We start from the raw sequence: 16,028 nt of genomic DNA on the forward strand, positions 1-16,028 counted from the left end.
TGTAGAAATGGACCATTTTCTAGCCTCTCATCTCTAGGAAGAAACTAGTCTCTCAAGAAGAGTTGGAAGAATCCGTCTTCCAAATACCCTGCTTCCCTGAAAATAAGACCTCCCCGGATAATAAGCCCAATCAGGCTTTTGAGTGCATGTGCGAAAATAAGCCCTTCTTTGAAAATAAGCCCTCCCCGAAAATATTGCAACACAGCAGCCATGAGGTGACCACGCTCACTGCTTCTTGCACCTCAAAAATAATAAGACCTCCCTGAAAATAAGGCCAAGTGCTTATTTCTGGGGGTCAAAAGAAAATAAGACCCTGTCTTGTTTTTGGGGAAACATGGTACTATCCTTGATTATAAACAGCGTATTTAAGTGGAAGTAAAGAAAATTCAAAGCCACAGAAACAGAATTATAGTGGGGACATGAAGCGTAAGAACATGAAAAAGCTCAACAACAGTGAAAAAGTAAAACTACTACAAAATGACATCATGGGCAACAGCAAATGGACTGGAAGTCCACATTTTGAGTCAGAGGATCACACTGTTTGCTACTAAAGACATGAAAAACAGGGCTGGAAACTGCTTTTATAGTTAGGAAAGGTATAGCAAGAACAGTACTAGGCTACAATCAAATATATCAGTTTGATTTGTGGACAGTAACATCAGTTAGACTTTTAGTTTGACATTTATCCTAATGTGTGCTGCAATGACTGATGTAGAAGCATAATTTGATGGTCAAGTTCAATTTGAATGTGCTGCTTGTGATTGGAGACTAGAATGCCAAAACTGGAAATATCAAGGGAGAAAATGTAGTTGGACTATATGACTTAAGAAACCAAAATGAAACAGGAGAATGTCTGATTGATTTCTGCCAATCCAATTGTCTCTGGAGATTCTCAGTCATCCAGATCATAGTTGTCCAAAAGGTGTTTTTTCAAGAGGCAATTGGGCTTAAATCTTTTTGTTGTTGTTTTTCTTCTTCGAAGACATTTCGCTTCTTATCCAAGAAGCTTCTTCAGTTTTCATCTTTACAGAAAAACAAGAAAGTCCAGTGGCCTCTTGAAAAAGCACCTTTAGGCCTGCCAATAAAACAAGGAAAAGCAAACACAGGACATTATTGTGTAAAAACCCAACCACTGCAAAATTCTATGTATAAGGCAAGGTGACTTCATAACAGAACTCTATCTAGAAACCTGGGAGTGCGTTACTTCCGAATAGGAGGAAGTACCGTACTGCTTTTTGCTTTAAGGAAGAGATAGTCATTTGATGTTGATTTATCTATAACAAGCAATTTTGAGACACTTGCTTATAAGACGCATTTTTACAGCCCATGCATGTGTTTTTATTGAGTAGTCATTAAACTCCTGAATGCATGAAAAAGGATGCTATTTATCTTTCTGCGCCAGTAGTGCTTGGATATGTTAGCTTCCCCTGCTAGTAGCTATGTGATTGAGATTTCTGAGATTGTGCAGTTCCAACATAACCAGCGAACATTTGTTTAGAAAAGGCTGTTCTAACCTACATCTGGAGTGCTACTAACTGAAAAAAAGATGAATGTCCATAGGCCTTTATAGTGTATTTGCATGCCACCTGCAGGCTAAATGATGTATTGCATTGTACTCCAGCACCAAAGAGTGGGCCAGCAGTCCTACAACTGTTTTGGATAGCCTTGGGCATGCTGAAAGTGTCTCGGTAGCAATGATGCCCTTGCTGCTGCCTTTGTAAATGTTTTAACTAGATGTTAAACAGCTGGCAGCATTTAGCTAAAACTGGGTTCTCCTGCCATCCTCTCGCAGTCATCATAATCAAAGTACCCTCAAAACTCAGGACATTATTAGGTCAGTTAAAGATATAGTGGACATGGTGGGATGTCCAGGTAGAATCTAAAGGACTTGTTTCAAATCTGCACTACAGAGAATTAATAGCCTCCAGCTTGCCTCTTTTGTTGCTTGCAGAGTATCACAAGTATAAGTTCATTATGCTTGTGTGGGTATTTACTTCAATACGCAGTCTAAAACCATCTCTATCTATTGGACCTGATGGACTATGTGCCTACTTCTTTAAAAAAACCTTTCCACTGCAATAGCAAAACCTCTAAGCATAGTTTTTGAAAAATCTTTCAGTATCAGCTACCTGCCCAAGCAATGGTCACAAGCCACAGTCATCCCTATCTTTAAAAAGGGAGAGCCCAGCCTAGTTGAAAATTACAGACCAATCTCTTTATGTTACATCACCTGCAGAGTCATGGAATCATTCATTAACCAATCTATAACCCTCCACCTAGAGACAAACAACCTACTCTCCAACAAACAATTTGCTTTCAGAAAAAAAATTACCCTGTAATATACAACTACTACACTGCAAAAACATATAGACTACACATCTTGATCAGGGCAAAGCAATAGACGCAATTTAGACTTGCAAGGGGTTTTGCATTGCTTGAATAATACATTTTTGACCAGGCTAGGGATGATTAAAGAGGCTGCACATAGTCAACAATGTTTGGAGGGGAGATTGGATCTGCACTGTTCAGCTGCTCCACTCTTCTTTAGTGCCTGTAGCAGGGCTGCTATTAAATAATTAGCAGCGCAGCTCTGTGACAGTCTTTTTATTTACTCAGGCCCACTGAGCTTGGGGGAATTTATTTCCAAATAGGATTACAGATTAAATCAATCTTGCCATGGTTCATACATTTCATAAGATGCAGGGTGTGTCCTGTGGATGACCACGCCTAAGGACTCCACTTAGCAGGGAAGGATGCAACATAACACACAGACCAAAATCACGAAGTATTTTATTTTATTTTTGTCTTCTCCTTTTTGCTGCTTTCAGGGCCCTGACAAATCTCGATCACAGCTTCTGATAGTTGACCGCAGCTATGATCTGGTGTCACCACTTCTTCATGAGCTCACCTTTCAAGCCATGGCTTATGACTTGCTCAACATTGACAGCGATACTTACCGGTGAGAGCTATTGTGGGGGTGAAGAATGAGGAAGGGAATAAAAGAATTCTGTGCCTTCCCACTTAGAGAGCAACCATAAGTTTCTTACAGAATATTACTCTGTTGCCTTCCTTCAGGTATGAATCCACAGGCATCAGTGACTCCAGGGAAAAGGTAGTACTCTTGGATGAGGACGATGACCTCTGGGTGCAATTACGCCACATGCACATCGCAGACGTATCCAAGTGAGACCCTACCCATCTACGCAGCCCTACATACAACTGTCTGCCTGATGGGTTTGTGAATCAGCCAGAACGATAATTGGCTGAAGCGATATAACCCTGCTGGAGCCCTTCTTCCTAAATTGGTCTGGGTTGCCATTGGTGTCCATTGTAAAGAGTGGAGGCGGGGCGGGGGGAGGGATGTTTCTTCCACCATTACCCTCTGTTCCAGAATTGCTGCCATTTCTGGTGCAGAGAGCCCTGAACTTTGAAGACTGCACAGAGTCCATTGTTGTGGGAGAGATGGAGAGTTGCACTTTTAGGATGTTTGTATTTGGCCCTGAATGTGACCTCCTTCCACAGGAAAGTGACTGAGCTCCTGCGTACCTTCTGTGAAAGCAAGAGGCTCACCACAGATAAGGTAGGATGGCCAGAGCCTTGTCTTAGCTGTGATTTGCTTTCCTGAAAGACATGCTGGGGGGTGGGGGGAGCTTGCATTCTATATCTTGCAAGCCAGGCTTCTTTGGTTCAAGTTACTTGACAGTGAAAGAAAACATCCGACTGCTGTTTGGTTTATCAGGGAGGAAAATCAACCTTACTTAACTAGGTCTCATTTGTTCTGGGCAACGTTTTGAAAACTCAGTTACGTGCACAATGCCCAAGAAAGGTCGAGAGGTACAGAGGGTGCAAAAACGGGAGGGTCTTTGAGTACACCAAGATGAGGAATCTTCAGGCAGAGCAACAAAAGTGACATTGAATTCATTTGGGAGAATAAGAGGCAGCAAAGGATAGAGACTGATGTTCCCCCATAGAGCCTTCATCCAAACAGAAATTCCAGACAAAATGACTTATTTCCATTCTTTGAAGTTTTAACATGGAGTTTCTTCACGCATCTTGAGTGACTGCTCTAGAAATTTAGAGCTTACTTAGCCAAACGTAGAAAAATAGAAGAACCATCAGCCTGTAGGTCTTGTAAAACAACTTTCATCAACCTGGATGCCCTGCAAATATCTTTGGGCTAAATCCAGAGTTATCTAGGAGTATAAGGAGCTCACTCAGTCAGGTTGAAGGGAGCTGTTATAAGCTGAGAGAGTTGCTTTTATCTGAAATTTTACTATCACTTGGATTACCTTTATGTTGAGTTTGTAAAGGGCAATGGCTGTTTTTCTTTCTAGGCTAACATTAAAGACCTCTCTCAGATCCTGAAGAAGATGCCTCAATACCAGAAAGAACTTCACAAGGTAAAAGCTGCAAAATGTACTTAATTATTTGTGTGCTGCAGTCAGTTATACTTATTTAAAATAAGTCAATCCTATAATCACCCACTATCAATTAGCATAAATTAGAGTACAATGACAGTGCAAATTGTTTCATGTTCTAAAATGTCTTTAAATCTGACACTAAAAGGCTGAATAAAAGCAACTGGAGGCATGTCCACAAAATCAGATCTGGACATGTTCATCTATGTTTAATTTGCTGAGCTAATATATTTCTCATTCATGCAGCTAATCCAATAGCAGAAAAAAAGCTTTCCCCCATTAATAGATATAGAGATCTAATTTTTCCAGCAGTAAGAATGTTTGCCTCACCCTGCCTTCTGGCTCTTTGACTTCAGCTGACATGGTACAGTCTTCCCAGTTCTTTATCTGCAAACCTGTAGAAAAATGTATGCGTTTACAACTTCTAAACCCAAAAGTTTAATTCCTTCACCCATCCATGTGTATCTAAATGGCCTGGCTAAATTTAAGCTCTAAGAGAGTTGAGGCAGGACTTGGATTGTATACAGTACCTTATAATATGACAGCTCCAAAAGACTGCAATCCCCATTGTTACGACTTCCACAAAGCTTAGCCCATCCCATCTTGCCACTATTCTCATACTTTCTGAATGTTCTGCACCAAACTTCTGCTTCTTCCTTGGGCTTCCATGGAAGCTAGCTGAGGTTGTTTTTTTTGAGAATTATATTTGGTTGTGAGAAAGATATCTCTCATTTTGTGTTGTCTTCAAAATCATCATTTTCCACATACTGTACTGAACCAAAATCTTTGCCTCAGAGATACCCTGAAACTCTCATCTCTCTCTCTCTCTAAATAGCCAGGTTTCTGGTTGTTAAGATGGGTGTATAATTGCCAGAAACTCTCAAGCTCTTCAGCCAGTCTTCCAAAGCTGTAAAGGAGATTGGGTAGTCAGGGCTGGGGCCATTGCACTGCCAGAAGGACAAGCAGAACAGATTGTGCAGAATAATCACAGGGACCAGCTTAATTTCATTTGTATAACTTTTATTGATTGTGGCATTTCTAGCTACTGCAGAATGTGGCTATTTTTTCAGAAGTCCCTTGGATCTTGCCTTGCTCCTTGTCTACAGGCAACTGTTTTGTTCATTGGAGGAACAGTAGGGAAAAACTTCAATGCTGGCAAAAAAAAAAAGCCCACTGTTTATCATCCTCTTTCATCCTGCAGTATTCCACCCATTTGCATCTGGCTGAAGATTGTATGAATAGCTTTAAGGGCACCATAGAGAAGCTGTGCAGCGTGGAGCAGGTAGGCACATTATGAATTCAGGAGCGGCGAGAGCAAGAGAGAACGGCCATCACAGCCCAACTCTTGTGTATTCACGGTGAAATACAACCTACTTTGGGTGTCTCTCCTTCTCTTCCCTGGTGAAAAGGATCGATTCTGATGGGCATCTTTTCTCCCTCCTCACAGGACCTGGCCACAGGGGCAGATGCTGAAGGGGAGAAAATCAAGAACCCTATGAAGAGTATCGTGCCAATTGTCCTTGATACCAGTGTGGAGGCATTTGATAAAATTCGCATTATCCTGCTTTGCATACTTCTCCAGAATGGTACCGTTGCTGGATAACTTCTCTCTCAAATGCCTAGGTTAGGGAAAGGTCCCCTGTAAGGACCAAAAGGAAGAGAAATTTCAGGATGCTTCTTGTCCATACCCAGATGCCATATTTACACAGCACTGCTAGGTGTTACATCTGTCTCCTAGGAGGCGTTAAGCCCCTTCTATGACTAACTACATCAAACTCATATGTCTCAGGTGGTTGTCTCAACTGTCATTTTATAATCCTCTGAACCACTACAGAAAAGAAGGTCCTTGCTTTCGTTTTAAATTTTTGTTTCTACACAACATATTTTTTAAAAAGCATAAAAATCCATAGTAGCACAATCAGACTCATGGTTAGTGCTTATCCACTTCCACTCCTGGGTGAAGAAAACTGAAATAGCAGCAGAAATGGAGAGAACTGCTAGCCTAGAAACCAGGAGCCTAGGAGTTCCAGTGTGATGACTTACAACCGAAAAATGCAGATTCTGCTAAGAAGCAGAAGAAATAGATTCACAAAAAGATTCACTAGAGCACCTGTAATAATTGGTGGGAACATTGAGTTGAAAAAATTAGTTGCATAGAGCAAGTTGAAATACAAACTGATAAAGCCTTGGAGCATAACACACCAGATTTAGCAGCGGTTGAGAAAAATAAAGTGTGGGTGATTGATGTGGCAACAGCAGGGGATAATACAATAAAAGGCAAAGGTTATACTTTGAATGACTCAACTTTCATTCCTTTCACTTAGGCATTAACGAGGAGAACCTCACAAAGCTCATCCAACATGCCAACATCCAACAGGAGAGAGACACCCTCTACAATATGCACTGTCTGGGAGCCGCCATCATGCCGGAGGTATTTCATATGCACACCTGCTTAGTGACATTTGTTGGGCAGGTAGCTTGTACGTGTGCAGTTTGTGCATAGTTACCACTTACTAGTGCAGTCTGAATGATGGCCCTGACAATTCAAGGACAAGGGTAATCTCTGGCTATCCTATTGATGAAGATGAGAAAACCTCTCTATTTAGTCTGCCAATGTTGTATGTTTCTCTCTACTCATTCTTCTCTCTGCTCTTTTCCTCACTTGCCTGTCCCTCAGCCTGTCCTGCTGGAGCCATTTAGGTAAGTCACTCCATCTTCCTCTAAACACTGAACTTTCCTGAACCATCTTGTCCATCCCCTCCTGCCCTTCTTCCAGCAGGCCCGGTTCCTGCTCTTTTCATTTTTTTATATTTTTTTTCATTCAAGGTTTTTTATTTTTTAATACAAATTATACATATTATAGAAAAGAAGAGTTGTCTGGGTCTTTTGTTTTACATCCTTTCAATTACATAGCCCTTTTTACGTTATAGTATAATAGTTTTATTTTCACTTTCAGTCAAATTATTCTCTTCCATTATTTTTCATATTTATAGTTATTTTTTTCTTAATGCATAAACAATATCTTCAATTGCCCCAGCAAATTTTCATTTCTTATTTTCTTCATTGGTATATTTTGCTATATACAGCATACATCCTCTAATATAGACAGCATTTCTTTCAATTTTTTCCTACCATTACCTATATACTATCATTTCTTTATTTTTTAGTTACGTAACAATAACAATCTTACTACTATTTTCTTTAGCCTACTAATATAACTCTTTTCCCCTTTCTTCCTTTTTTAACCATTTTCTCTTGGGCTCTCTAAAATCCCAATTTTATTTTATTTTTTCTTCTCCCCTAATTTCTTCTTTTTCTTTCCCCTATTTTTGTGGTAATTGTATCTTTTCTTCAGCGTATTTACTTTTATTATTCTAGTAATTTCCCCCAAGATTTTCCCTGTTCTCCTCCTTACTATTTTGTGGTTTCTTTTTTGGGCGATCTCCCCCTTCATCTACTTTTCCTTTGTGACTAAAAATCCCAGTGAAATCTTCTATCTGCATTTTATTTTCAATTCTTCTTTTTCCACCTTATCTTCCTGTATCTTATTTGTGTCCACTTTTACCCCCTCTTCTCCTTTTTCTTGTTCTGTATATCCCCTTTCAGTTCCTAGCTTTCCTTTACCAATTAACGTTTCATCTGTGCTTTTCAACCTCACAAATAATTCATCATACATTCAAATCTCCATTTTGCAAGTTTAACTATTTTAACAGATTTTTAAATTTGGGGGTTATATCACATTTAGTTGCAAATTTAGGGTCTTCCAAATTCTGTTGCTCAATTTTAAAATTAATCCAGTCTAGTCCATGTTTTACACAGCTGTAGATAGTTGCAGTCAAAACAATGTTGAAAAGGCAACTCCCATGGCCTCAAAGCCTCTTCCTGAGTCACACTATGGCTCTCACTCCCCCCCCCCCCATTTCTTTCAAAGTATTTTAAATCCACAAAAAAATAAAGTGAAAATAAGGAGGAAAAGGATTTCCCTGTGTTATTATTATTATTTTTCTTCACTAGCCAGCGTAGTCTTTTCTGCTCACAGGTAAATGGCTCTCTCCAAACAGCAATACAATTCCACAGCTAGTTGTCAATAGCCATCAAAAACAATTTTAATCCAGAGAGACTAGAATCAGATAAGGAGAAAAGAGACTTCCCCCAGGGCTCTTCCTTTTAGTTGTTAATTTTTCCTTCACTTCCACATTGCGGAAGACACAATCCTCTGAGGCTTTGATGCTTAGCCTCCTCTGCCACCTTTTTTTAGTAACGTTCCACGAAAGACATTTAGTTAGCCAATAATTTTGCTTTGGGATCCTTTTTAAGATTAAAATCAGCTTTTTCCTTTTTTCTGTGAGTTGGTCAATCACTCGCCCGGTTCCAACACTCGTTCCAGACACCACTCTTGCCCAATAACTTAGTCCAGGTGCCCCAGCTTTATAGCAGTCATTCAGTTATGGCCGCTGCCCCTGCTGCCGGTTTGAAGGGTTTTGTCTCCAACTTCCCAAGACAAGGAAGGATAGGACATCAGAGCCATCCCTTCTTCTCCCCTGTCCCTCCAGGACAGGTTTTCAGTCCGAAGACCTCCCAACGGTGGTTTGTCCAGCTGGATTTCCACAAGGCTCAGCAGAGCATGCTTTTTTCCCAGCCGGTCTCTCTGTGATGCTTCTGGCTTCTCTCCTCATCTTTTTATTCTTTTAATGGGCTTTTCTACTCTCAGGACACTGCTGGAAACCTGAAGCCTGTGAGGAAAGTGCGGTTAGAGCCTACTTACCAACTCTCCCGGTGGATTCCTATTCTTAAGGATGTCATGGAGGTACTTAGAAGGAGGGAGAGGGAGCTGGCTGCCTTGAGTGTTGGTTGTGTACTTGAAGATGGATTCAGCTTCAGTCCTGAGGCAAATCCAGTTGAGAATCCATCTACCCTGTGTATCTTTGTGACCTGGATTGCACAAGAAAAAATATTAAGCTCTTGCCATAGAAAATAAACAAAAGATAAATCTTGAAGTCCTTATTACTATGTTGTTCTGTAATCCAGATCTATTGTGCAGCCAAACTGCACAACTTTGACTTCTTGCTTAGATAGTAGTTGTGATTAGGATGAAATGTTTGAGAATAGAACACCCCCAGGGGGAAAATGGCTGTGCCCGGGCATGCAAACTGAGCAGCCAGGATCAGCCATACGGCTTTTGTAGTCTTTTACACAATCCCAGATTTTATCAAACCAGGAAAAAAAGGGAACCCGTCTTTTTACTTTTGCTCATCTTGACACAGGATGCCATTGAAGACAAGCTGGATAAGAAGGTCTGGCCTTATGTGTCCTGCCCGGCCCCTGGTCCCTGTTCCCAAACTGCCGTGAGGTAAGTCATGCTCCAAATAGAAGAAAGCATAAGGCGGCACCATTTTTAACACAGAGACCAGATCTAAATGTAAATGATAAGGAGAAAATGTACTCACCTCTTAGGTAAAGATGTTTGCTTTTCCACTTAAGCTGTGTTGAAGAACACGCTCACATCACGTACGCGCCTGTTTGAAAGAATTGTAGGTGCAATTCCTTGAACGGCTGAAGAGTATATGATAGAGCTGATTCTTTCTATGTACATTTGGGAGGGTGGGGATCCTTCATCTCTTGGGCCTGTTTTGGTGTTGCTTGTTCCCAAATGCAAGGAAAGGCTGTTTTTCCCAGATTGCTAGGTTGACAGTCTTTTTGCAGATGGTCCCTCTGCCCATATCCATTTTTGTCTCACAGTGCCCGTTTTGGACATTGGCACAAGACCAAGACAGCAACTGAGTACAGGACAGGACCCCGTCTTATCCTGTATGTGCTTGGCGGTGTTACCATGTCAGAGATGCGTTGTGCCTATGAAGTCACGGAGGCTACTGATGGAAAATGGGAAGTGCTGATTGGTAAGTAGACAGCCAATGGATAGGCTGATTCTTCACATGTGCCTTGTTTTTTATGGGTTCCTGTGGTAATCCTCCTCTTCCCAACAGGGTCATCCCACATCCTGACCCCCAAGCAGTTCCTGGAAGATGTACGCAACCTGACTGAGCAGACACCGCTGAAGACTTAAAACTTCTAGCCCCTAAGAGACTTGCTGGCAGCTGTTCTATTAGCTACCTTTTTCTTCAGCAAGATGGCTTCTTCCTCATCAGTGCCTTTGTCTGAACTCTTCTGAGGCTGGCCCTATCTTGATCCAACCTTTAGCCAGCTATCATGATTGAATTGACACTGGAAGGACCTCACTCGGGGCCTAGAATGACGATAAGGATCTATCTTCATCTCTTATTATGTTGTGGTTTCTGGACACCCTTTATTTTTCTGCCCTCCCACAAATAAGGGAAGAAGGAAGGGCTATGTAGTTCATGAATAAGTCTCTCCTACTCTTGCCTAGAAGTTATTTGTTCCCTTACATGATGACTTGCCAAGAAATCAATTCTTTTGACTTGACCTACACAAATTTGATGGCTTTCATCAGAGCCTGTTTCTTTCTTTTTTCCCCCAGCAAAGGAAATCGATCAACAAAAGTGATTGCTTGTTCCTCCTTTATGAAAATATTCTGGAACAAACTCTCATTTCTGGATTCCCACATTTAGAAGCTTGGCTTTAACACTTAGCTTGAAAGGATGATTGATTGCTGCTTTTAAAAAGTGGGAAAGGTGATTTTGCTGAAGAGGTCATGTGCTGTCTTCGTTATAAAGATTGCACAGCTCAGCCGAGGAATCTCAGTCTTTAAAATAAATATGAAATTCAAGATTGTTGGCATTCTCTCTTCTGTAGAGGAGAATTCAAGCTGTGATAGACAAGAAAATAATTTTTGCTTCCCATATAAAGAATTGGGTATGTCAGCCTTTATCTTGGAAAGTTACTGTGCCAGTTGAAGACACTATTTATGAGTGTCTTTATTTTGGCCTTGTTCCACAACATACTACAAGGGGCTTCCTGATAACAGCATGGAAACAGTAGCCGGTCAAAAATGTTGCAGCAAGACTTCACCATGATGCAGTGACATGTAGGCTACTGCTTTACACTCCACAAGTGTCTTTGCTTGTATTTCTGACCTTAGTTTAAAATATTGAAATTAAACATTTAACCAGAGCTCCAAATTGTCTTCAGAATACCTTCAGATATTTAACGTATTTATTATTAAAAGATGTTACAGTATTTTAAGTTTAGTAAATTTCAATAAATGTGTAAAGATTATGCATTTCTGTAAAAGATATTAGGGATATTTTCAGATGGTCCAGCTCAGACATCTTCCCAAAAGGTGAGATGGAGACCATAATGACACTCATCCTACAGAGACTTATCTGGCATAAATGATCACCTTGGAGCCAGAATAAGTGGCCTGTGAAAATAAACAAGGCTTCATCTTTGGTTTTGTTTTTTAAATCTACATTTGAACTGTTTAGCTTTTTCTGTGACACAAGATTTATTCAGGCTTTCTTGTGTATTTGTTTCTTAATGTTTAGAGGGAGTATGTTATTCTATCTGATGTTGTATACGTTTAAGCTGCATTCACTGAACTGTCCAGTTAAAATGTAGCTATTGGTTGTGACAGAGACAAATAAAAATAGAGAAAGATAATTTTGCTGTGCCATGAGAGGAAAATAGATACGCCTTTTGATTTTGTGCTAAACATGGAATAGCTTTACATCCTGTGATAATTGCAGGTAGAGAGGTCCTTTTTCATTAATATTTTAATGCTAAACTAATCAGCAAAAGTACAGGTATATATAAGTATTAAAGGATCAATACAATCTCATAACTGACAAGTATAATAATAATAAGAGGATAAATAATATGTAATTGTAAAAGCTCAAGTTTTCTCTTTTCCCTTTTGTTGAAAAAATTCTAAAGGTTACAAGCACGTAGCAACAATCCACCACTGCAAATTAGTTGTAGATTTCTCTTTCCAATGTGTATTGATTCCTTTAGCTAATTCCCATATCTCCCCTTCTATTTTACTTTGATTGTTTCCAAGTAGACTTCAACTCAAGCTGTAAACCCATATTAAGAATTGTATTAATTCTTAAAGCCCAAAGCACAATCATAACAGGGAAAGAATAATTTTTACCAGTTAATGTTCCAGCTTCTGAGTTACATCTACAACAGGGTGATTCTTATAGCTAACCCTTATTGAAATTCTGTGATGCATCTCTTGAGTAATTCAGGCAGAATATTGTTTCTATAAGAAACTCCATGCAAATACAAGCAAAGGTTTTTAGAATGGATTCATATTTAATGTATGAAGCATATCCAACTATTGCAAGAAGGGACAGTTCTACCTAAGGTGCGAGTAACACAGTGCATAACCACACAAATGTATTTTAAAATGACGGCACACTATTCTGCTTCAGTACTTTTACACCAGTATAACATTGTGATAAATGTTTGCACCTGAAAATTGATGCACGGTCATCTTTAATACATACGTGTATATGCACGAATACTAGATGTTCCAAACGCATCCATCATTATGTGGCAATATTAATGACCTGGGATGGGCTACAATGTGGCTGATTCATTGACTGTCTGACTTAGTATGTGAATCAATTTCCCATTCATGCTAGTTGGATTCTGCTATTTTTCCTATGTGTTGTGGCTGGGTTTCATTTTTTTAGATTCAGAAGTACATAATACAACTTTTATGTACTTCCATCTGGCAAACTCTTGTATGATGAAAGGGGTTGAGATCTCAGTATCCTATAAGTCGTTTTTATGTGATGTCCTGTTGCAGATCTTTTTTTGGACACCCCCACACAATCTGCCCTGTGTAAAGCTTTAAGTCCTGATTCCTGCTTGGGAATTAATTGCAATTACTATCCATTTAGATAATTACTGTAAAGCAGCTGTCTTTAGCTGGATAGTGGGTCGAAAGAGTGGGATGTGTGTGTGTGTGAGAGAGAGAGACAGACAGAGGTACAAATTGGTGCTAAATGCTTCTTTGACAGTCTCCACCTAGATCCCTTTCTGCTTGGGAAAGCAGCAAAGAAGGAGCTGTTGTATAAGATGGTTTTAGAATGACTTCTGTAGCTACACTGCCAAAAGCTCCCAGTGCAAGAGCCAGGTATACTTTCCCCTTCTGGCTTGGTAAAAGAAAATGACTGTGAAAAGCAAAGAAAAAACTTGTTTATCAGTGATCTAATTTAAGTCCTTTAAGCAATTTTATAGATTTTTGTTTGTGCGTTTACAGCATCTTTTGTAGATGAAGGTAAATGTTTCCATGATTGCCTGTATAAGCCACAAATTATACACAATGCCGGAGAGGAATGCTGTCTATAGCTGGGATTTTCAAACTTTTCAATCCACAGAACCGGTTTAAAAGAAAATTCTAAGAACCCCTGAGCCAAGAGGAGAAGTTCTAGTTTTGAAAAAGGGTTGCATTTAAAAGTGAACTTTTCCCCTCTTTTAGTTCTTAGTCTCTCACCCAACTCCATTTAGGTTCCACATGATGCAATTTGATGAACTCTGCTCTAGGGCAGGACAGACAACCATTTTCATAACCTGATTATCAAGAGGATAGTTTGGGCTGATGGCAGTGGTAGTCCAATTCCCCCCAGACTTTGTTCTGCTGGAAAAGGGAGTCACTTATTAAAAAAGAGTTTCAAAGATGAATCACGCACAGTATATTTTTGGAAGAATGCTTTTCCATTTTAATTTGGTTCCATTTCCTTCCATCATTTCATCCTTCACTGGAGGGAAAAACTCATTCAGTAGAGCTAGGGACACAGTTTCAAATGTAGTGGGCAATTTCTCTTGACATTTTGCAAAGAAAAGACAGTGTCAAACAACTTTTCAAGAGCTGAACTCCCTTTGCTAGTCATTTTAGTATTACTGTGGAAAAGTCCAGTAGGGGGAAGCCTATATGGTTAACCAAGGGAGACCAGACCAGAGAGGAGAGATTCTATCATTGACACAATATTCTTCCCCACTTTGTCTCTAAATAAGTACAAAATACTTTCCTCAAATCCTTTTCTGAAATACTCTTCTTTGAAAACATCTCTAAAATAAATTATCTTGCAAATGACAAAACTGGCAGGAAAACACAGGTGAATTTCACTGTCTCGTAGTAGTCGTGAGGCTTTGCAGCCCTTTGCCATGCTTCTTGAAACCTCCCACAGATGCTAGCATAGTGTAGCTGGAAGACCTTTTTGAGTTATGCAATTAGCTCCAATGCGATGGTAAATTTAGCAAGCAACCCATATCCCAATCTGTTTATGGGATGGATTGAGCTTTTAAACCTCATTTCCTAATTACTGGACAAGCTCCAGCAACCCCACTTGAACCAATCTATTATAAGCCTGCTAACTGGTGCCGGAGAACAGTTAAGATCCAATGAGTAATATGCTTCTATCGTATATTTTTTTAACGTAGGAAGCAGCGTAATGGGGAGGGAAAACCTCTTCCTGTGTGCCACTTCTTTAAATACCTTTAAGTAGGGTTATAGCAGGTGATCCAAGCCTTGTTTGATCACCCCTTTTTAAATTAATATTGCAATGGCTGCAACGAGAAGGGGCCAGAAAATGTCAGTTGAACACAGCACTTACAGGCAGAGTGCTTTTTGACAATTAGGATCAAACTATTTTATAGTCTTCAGGTGTGAATTTTTCAGAGTTGTTTTATTATTACAGAAAGGGAACTAAACTATTTTAAAAGGACTGCATGCTGAGTCTGCATTAAATGGGAGGAAATTAGTTTTTAATCTCCTTCCTGGATTTTACTCAGTGTACTACACTTGGCCTATGTGTCTGAATTAATGAGATATTCCTTCCTTTGCATTGAGAGCATGCAGTTTCTGAATGCCAAACACAAAAATAATAAAATAATCTCAACATACCTAACTCTATTTTAGTAAGTATGTACCTACAGAAAAGATAAATGCAAGAGAGTTTATCAGCAGGACAGATCTATAGCGCAGGTAACCGAGTCAGTTTCATCAGTGACATTGCTTCTTCAATGTATTGTCCTCTGCTGGGTTTGGACTTCGGTTCCCATATGCCCCAGACTCATAGGAACCATGGAAGCTGGATTTCTCAGAGTTTGAGGGCAACATACTGAAATATTCTTATTACATTGCAGCAAACTAGATGAGAAGCTGCAGCCCAGAATAGTTGGATAGTACCATTTCCTGGCAAATAGGATTTCCATAAGTTGGTCCTGTTTCTAAGATGCACACCTGATTTCTGCATCTACATAGAATACAAAGGGGTTCCACCACAAAACCGCGAAGGACAAAATCGCGCTCGACGAAAGCGTGCATTTGACGTCATCACAGTGCGACGAAAACATCGCGCTGTGATCGAAAAATGTAAAAATAAAGCGAAAACCTTACCCTAACCCCCCCAAACCTAACCCTTAACCCTAAATCTAACCCTAAACGTAACCCTTAACCTAACGCTAAACCTAACGCTAACCCTTAACCTAACGCTAAACGTAACACTAACGCTCTAAACCTAAACCTAAACCTAAACCTAAACCTAACCCTTATGTTTATGTGAATCGGCTTGCTTTAATTTTAATTTTATTTCAATTTTTATTTTTTTTCGTCGTGCTGTGATGACGTCAAATGCGCGCTTTCGTCGAGCGCGATTTTGTCCTCCGCGGTTTTGACGGGTC

At 39.9% G+C, this 16,028-nt stretch overlaps 1 protein-coding gene across 2 annotated transcripts in view; it reads left to right on the forward strand.

The window, feature by feature from the left end:
* The window catches only part of STXBP2 (syntaxin binding protein 2), a 36,197-nt gene extending 24,201 nt beyond the window's left edge, over positions 1–11,996 (forward strand). For both annotated transcript variants that reach the window (XM_087709742.1, XM_087709743.1), the window contains exons 9-19: positions 2,829–2,959; positions 3,076–3,183; positions 3,523–3,580; positions 4,335–4,400; positions 5,620–5,700; positions 5,866–6,004; positions 6,743–6,849; positions 9,130–9,225; positions 9,683–9,768; positions 10,158–10,315; positions 10,403–11,996. In XM_087709742.1, the coding sequence (XP_087565868.1) occupies positions 2,829–2,959; positions 3,076–3,183; positions 3,523–3,580; positions 4,335–4,400; positions 5,620–5,700; positions 5,866–6,004; positions 6,743–6,849; positions 9,130–9,225; positions 9,683–9,768; positions 10,158–10,315; positions 10,403–10,482 (1,110 nt within the window). In that variant the 3' untranslated portion in view covers positions 10,483–11,996. The remainder of the gene's footprint in view (positions 1–2,828; positions 2,960–3,075; positions 3,184–3,522; positions 3,581–4,334; positions 4,401–5,619; positions 5,701–5,865; positions 6,005–6,742; positions 6,850–9,129; positions 9,226–9,682; positions 9,769–10,157; positions 10,316–10,402) is intronic.
* Positions 11,997–16,028: the final 4,032 nt, after the last annotated feature.

This window comes from Thamnophis sirtalis, unplaced genomic scaffold (genome assembly GCF_051295495.1).
Source record: "Thamnophis sirtalis isolate CommonGarterSnake01/CBP01778 unplaced genomic scaffold, rThaSir2_p1.2 scaffold_3, whole genome shotgun sequence".
Taxonomy (NCBI): Eukaryota; Metazoa; Chordata; class Lepidosauria; order Squamata; family Natricidae; genus Thamnophis; species Thamnophis sirtalis.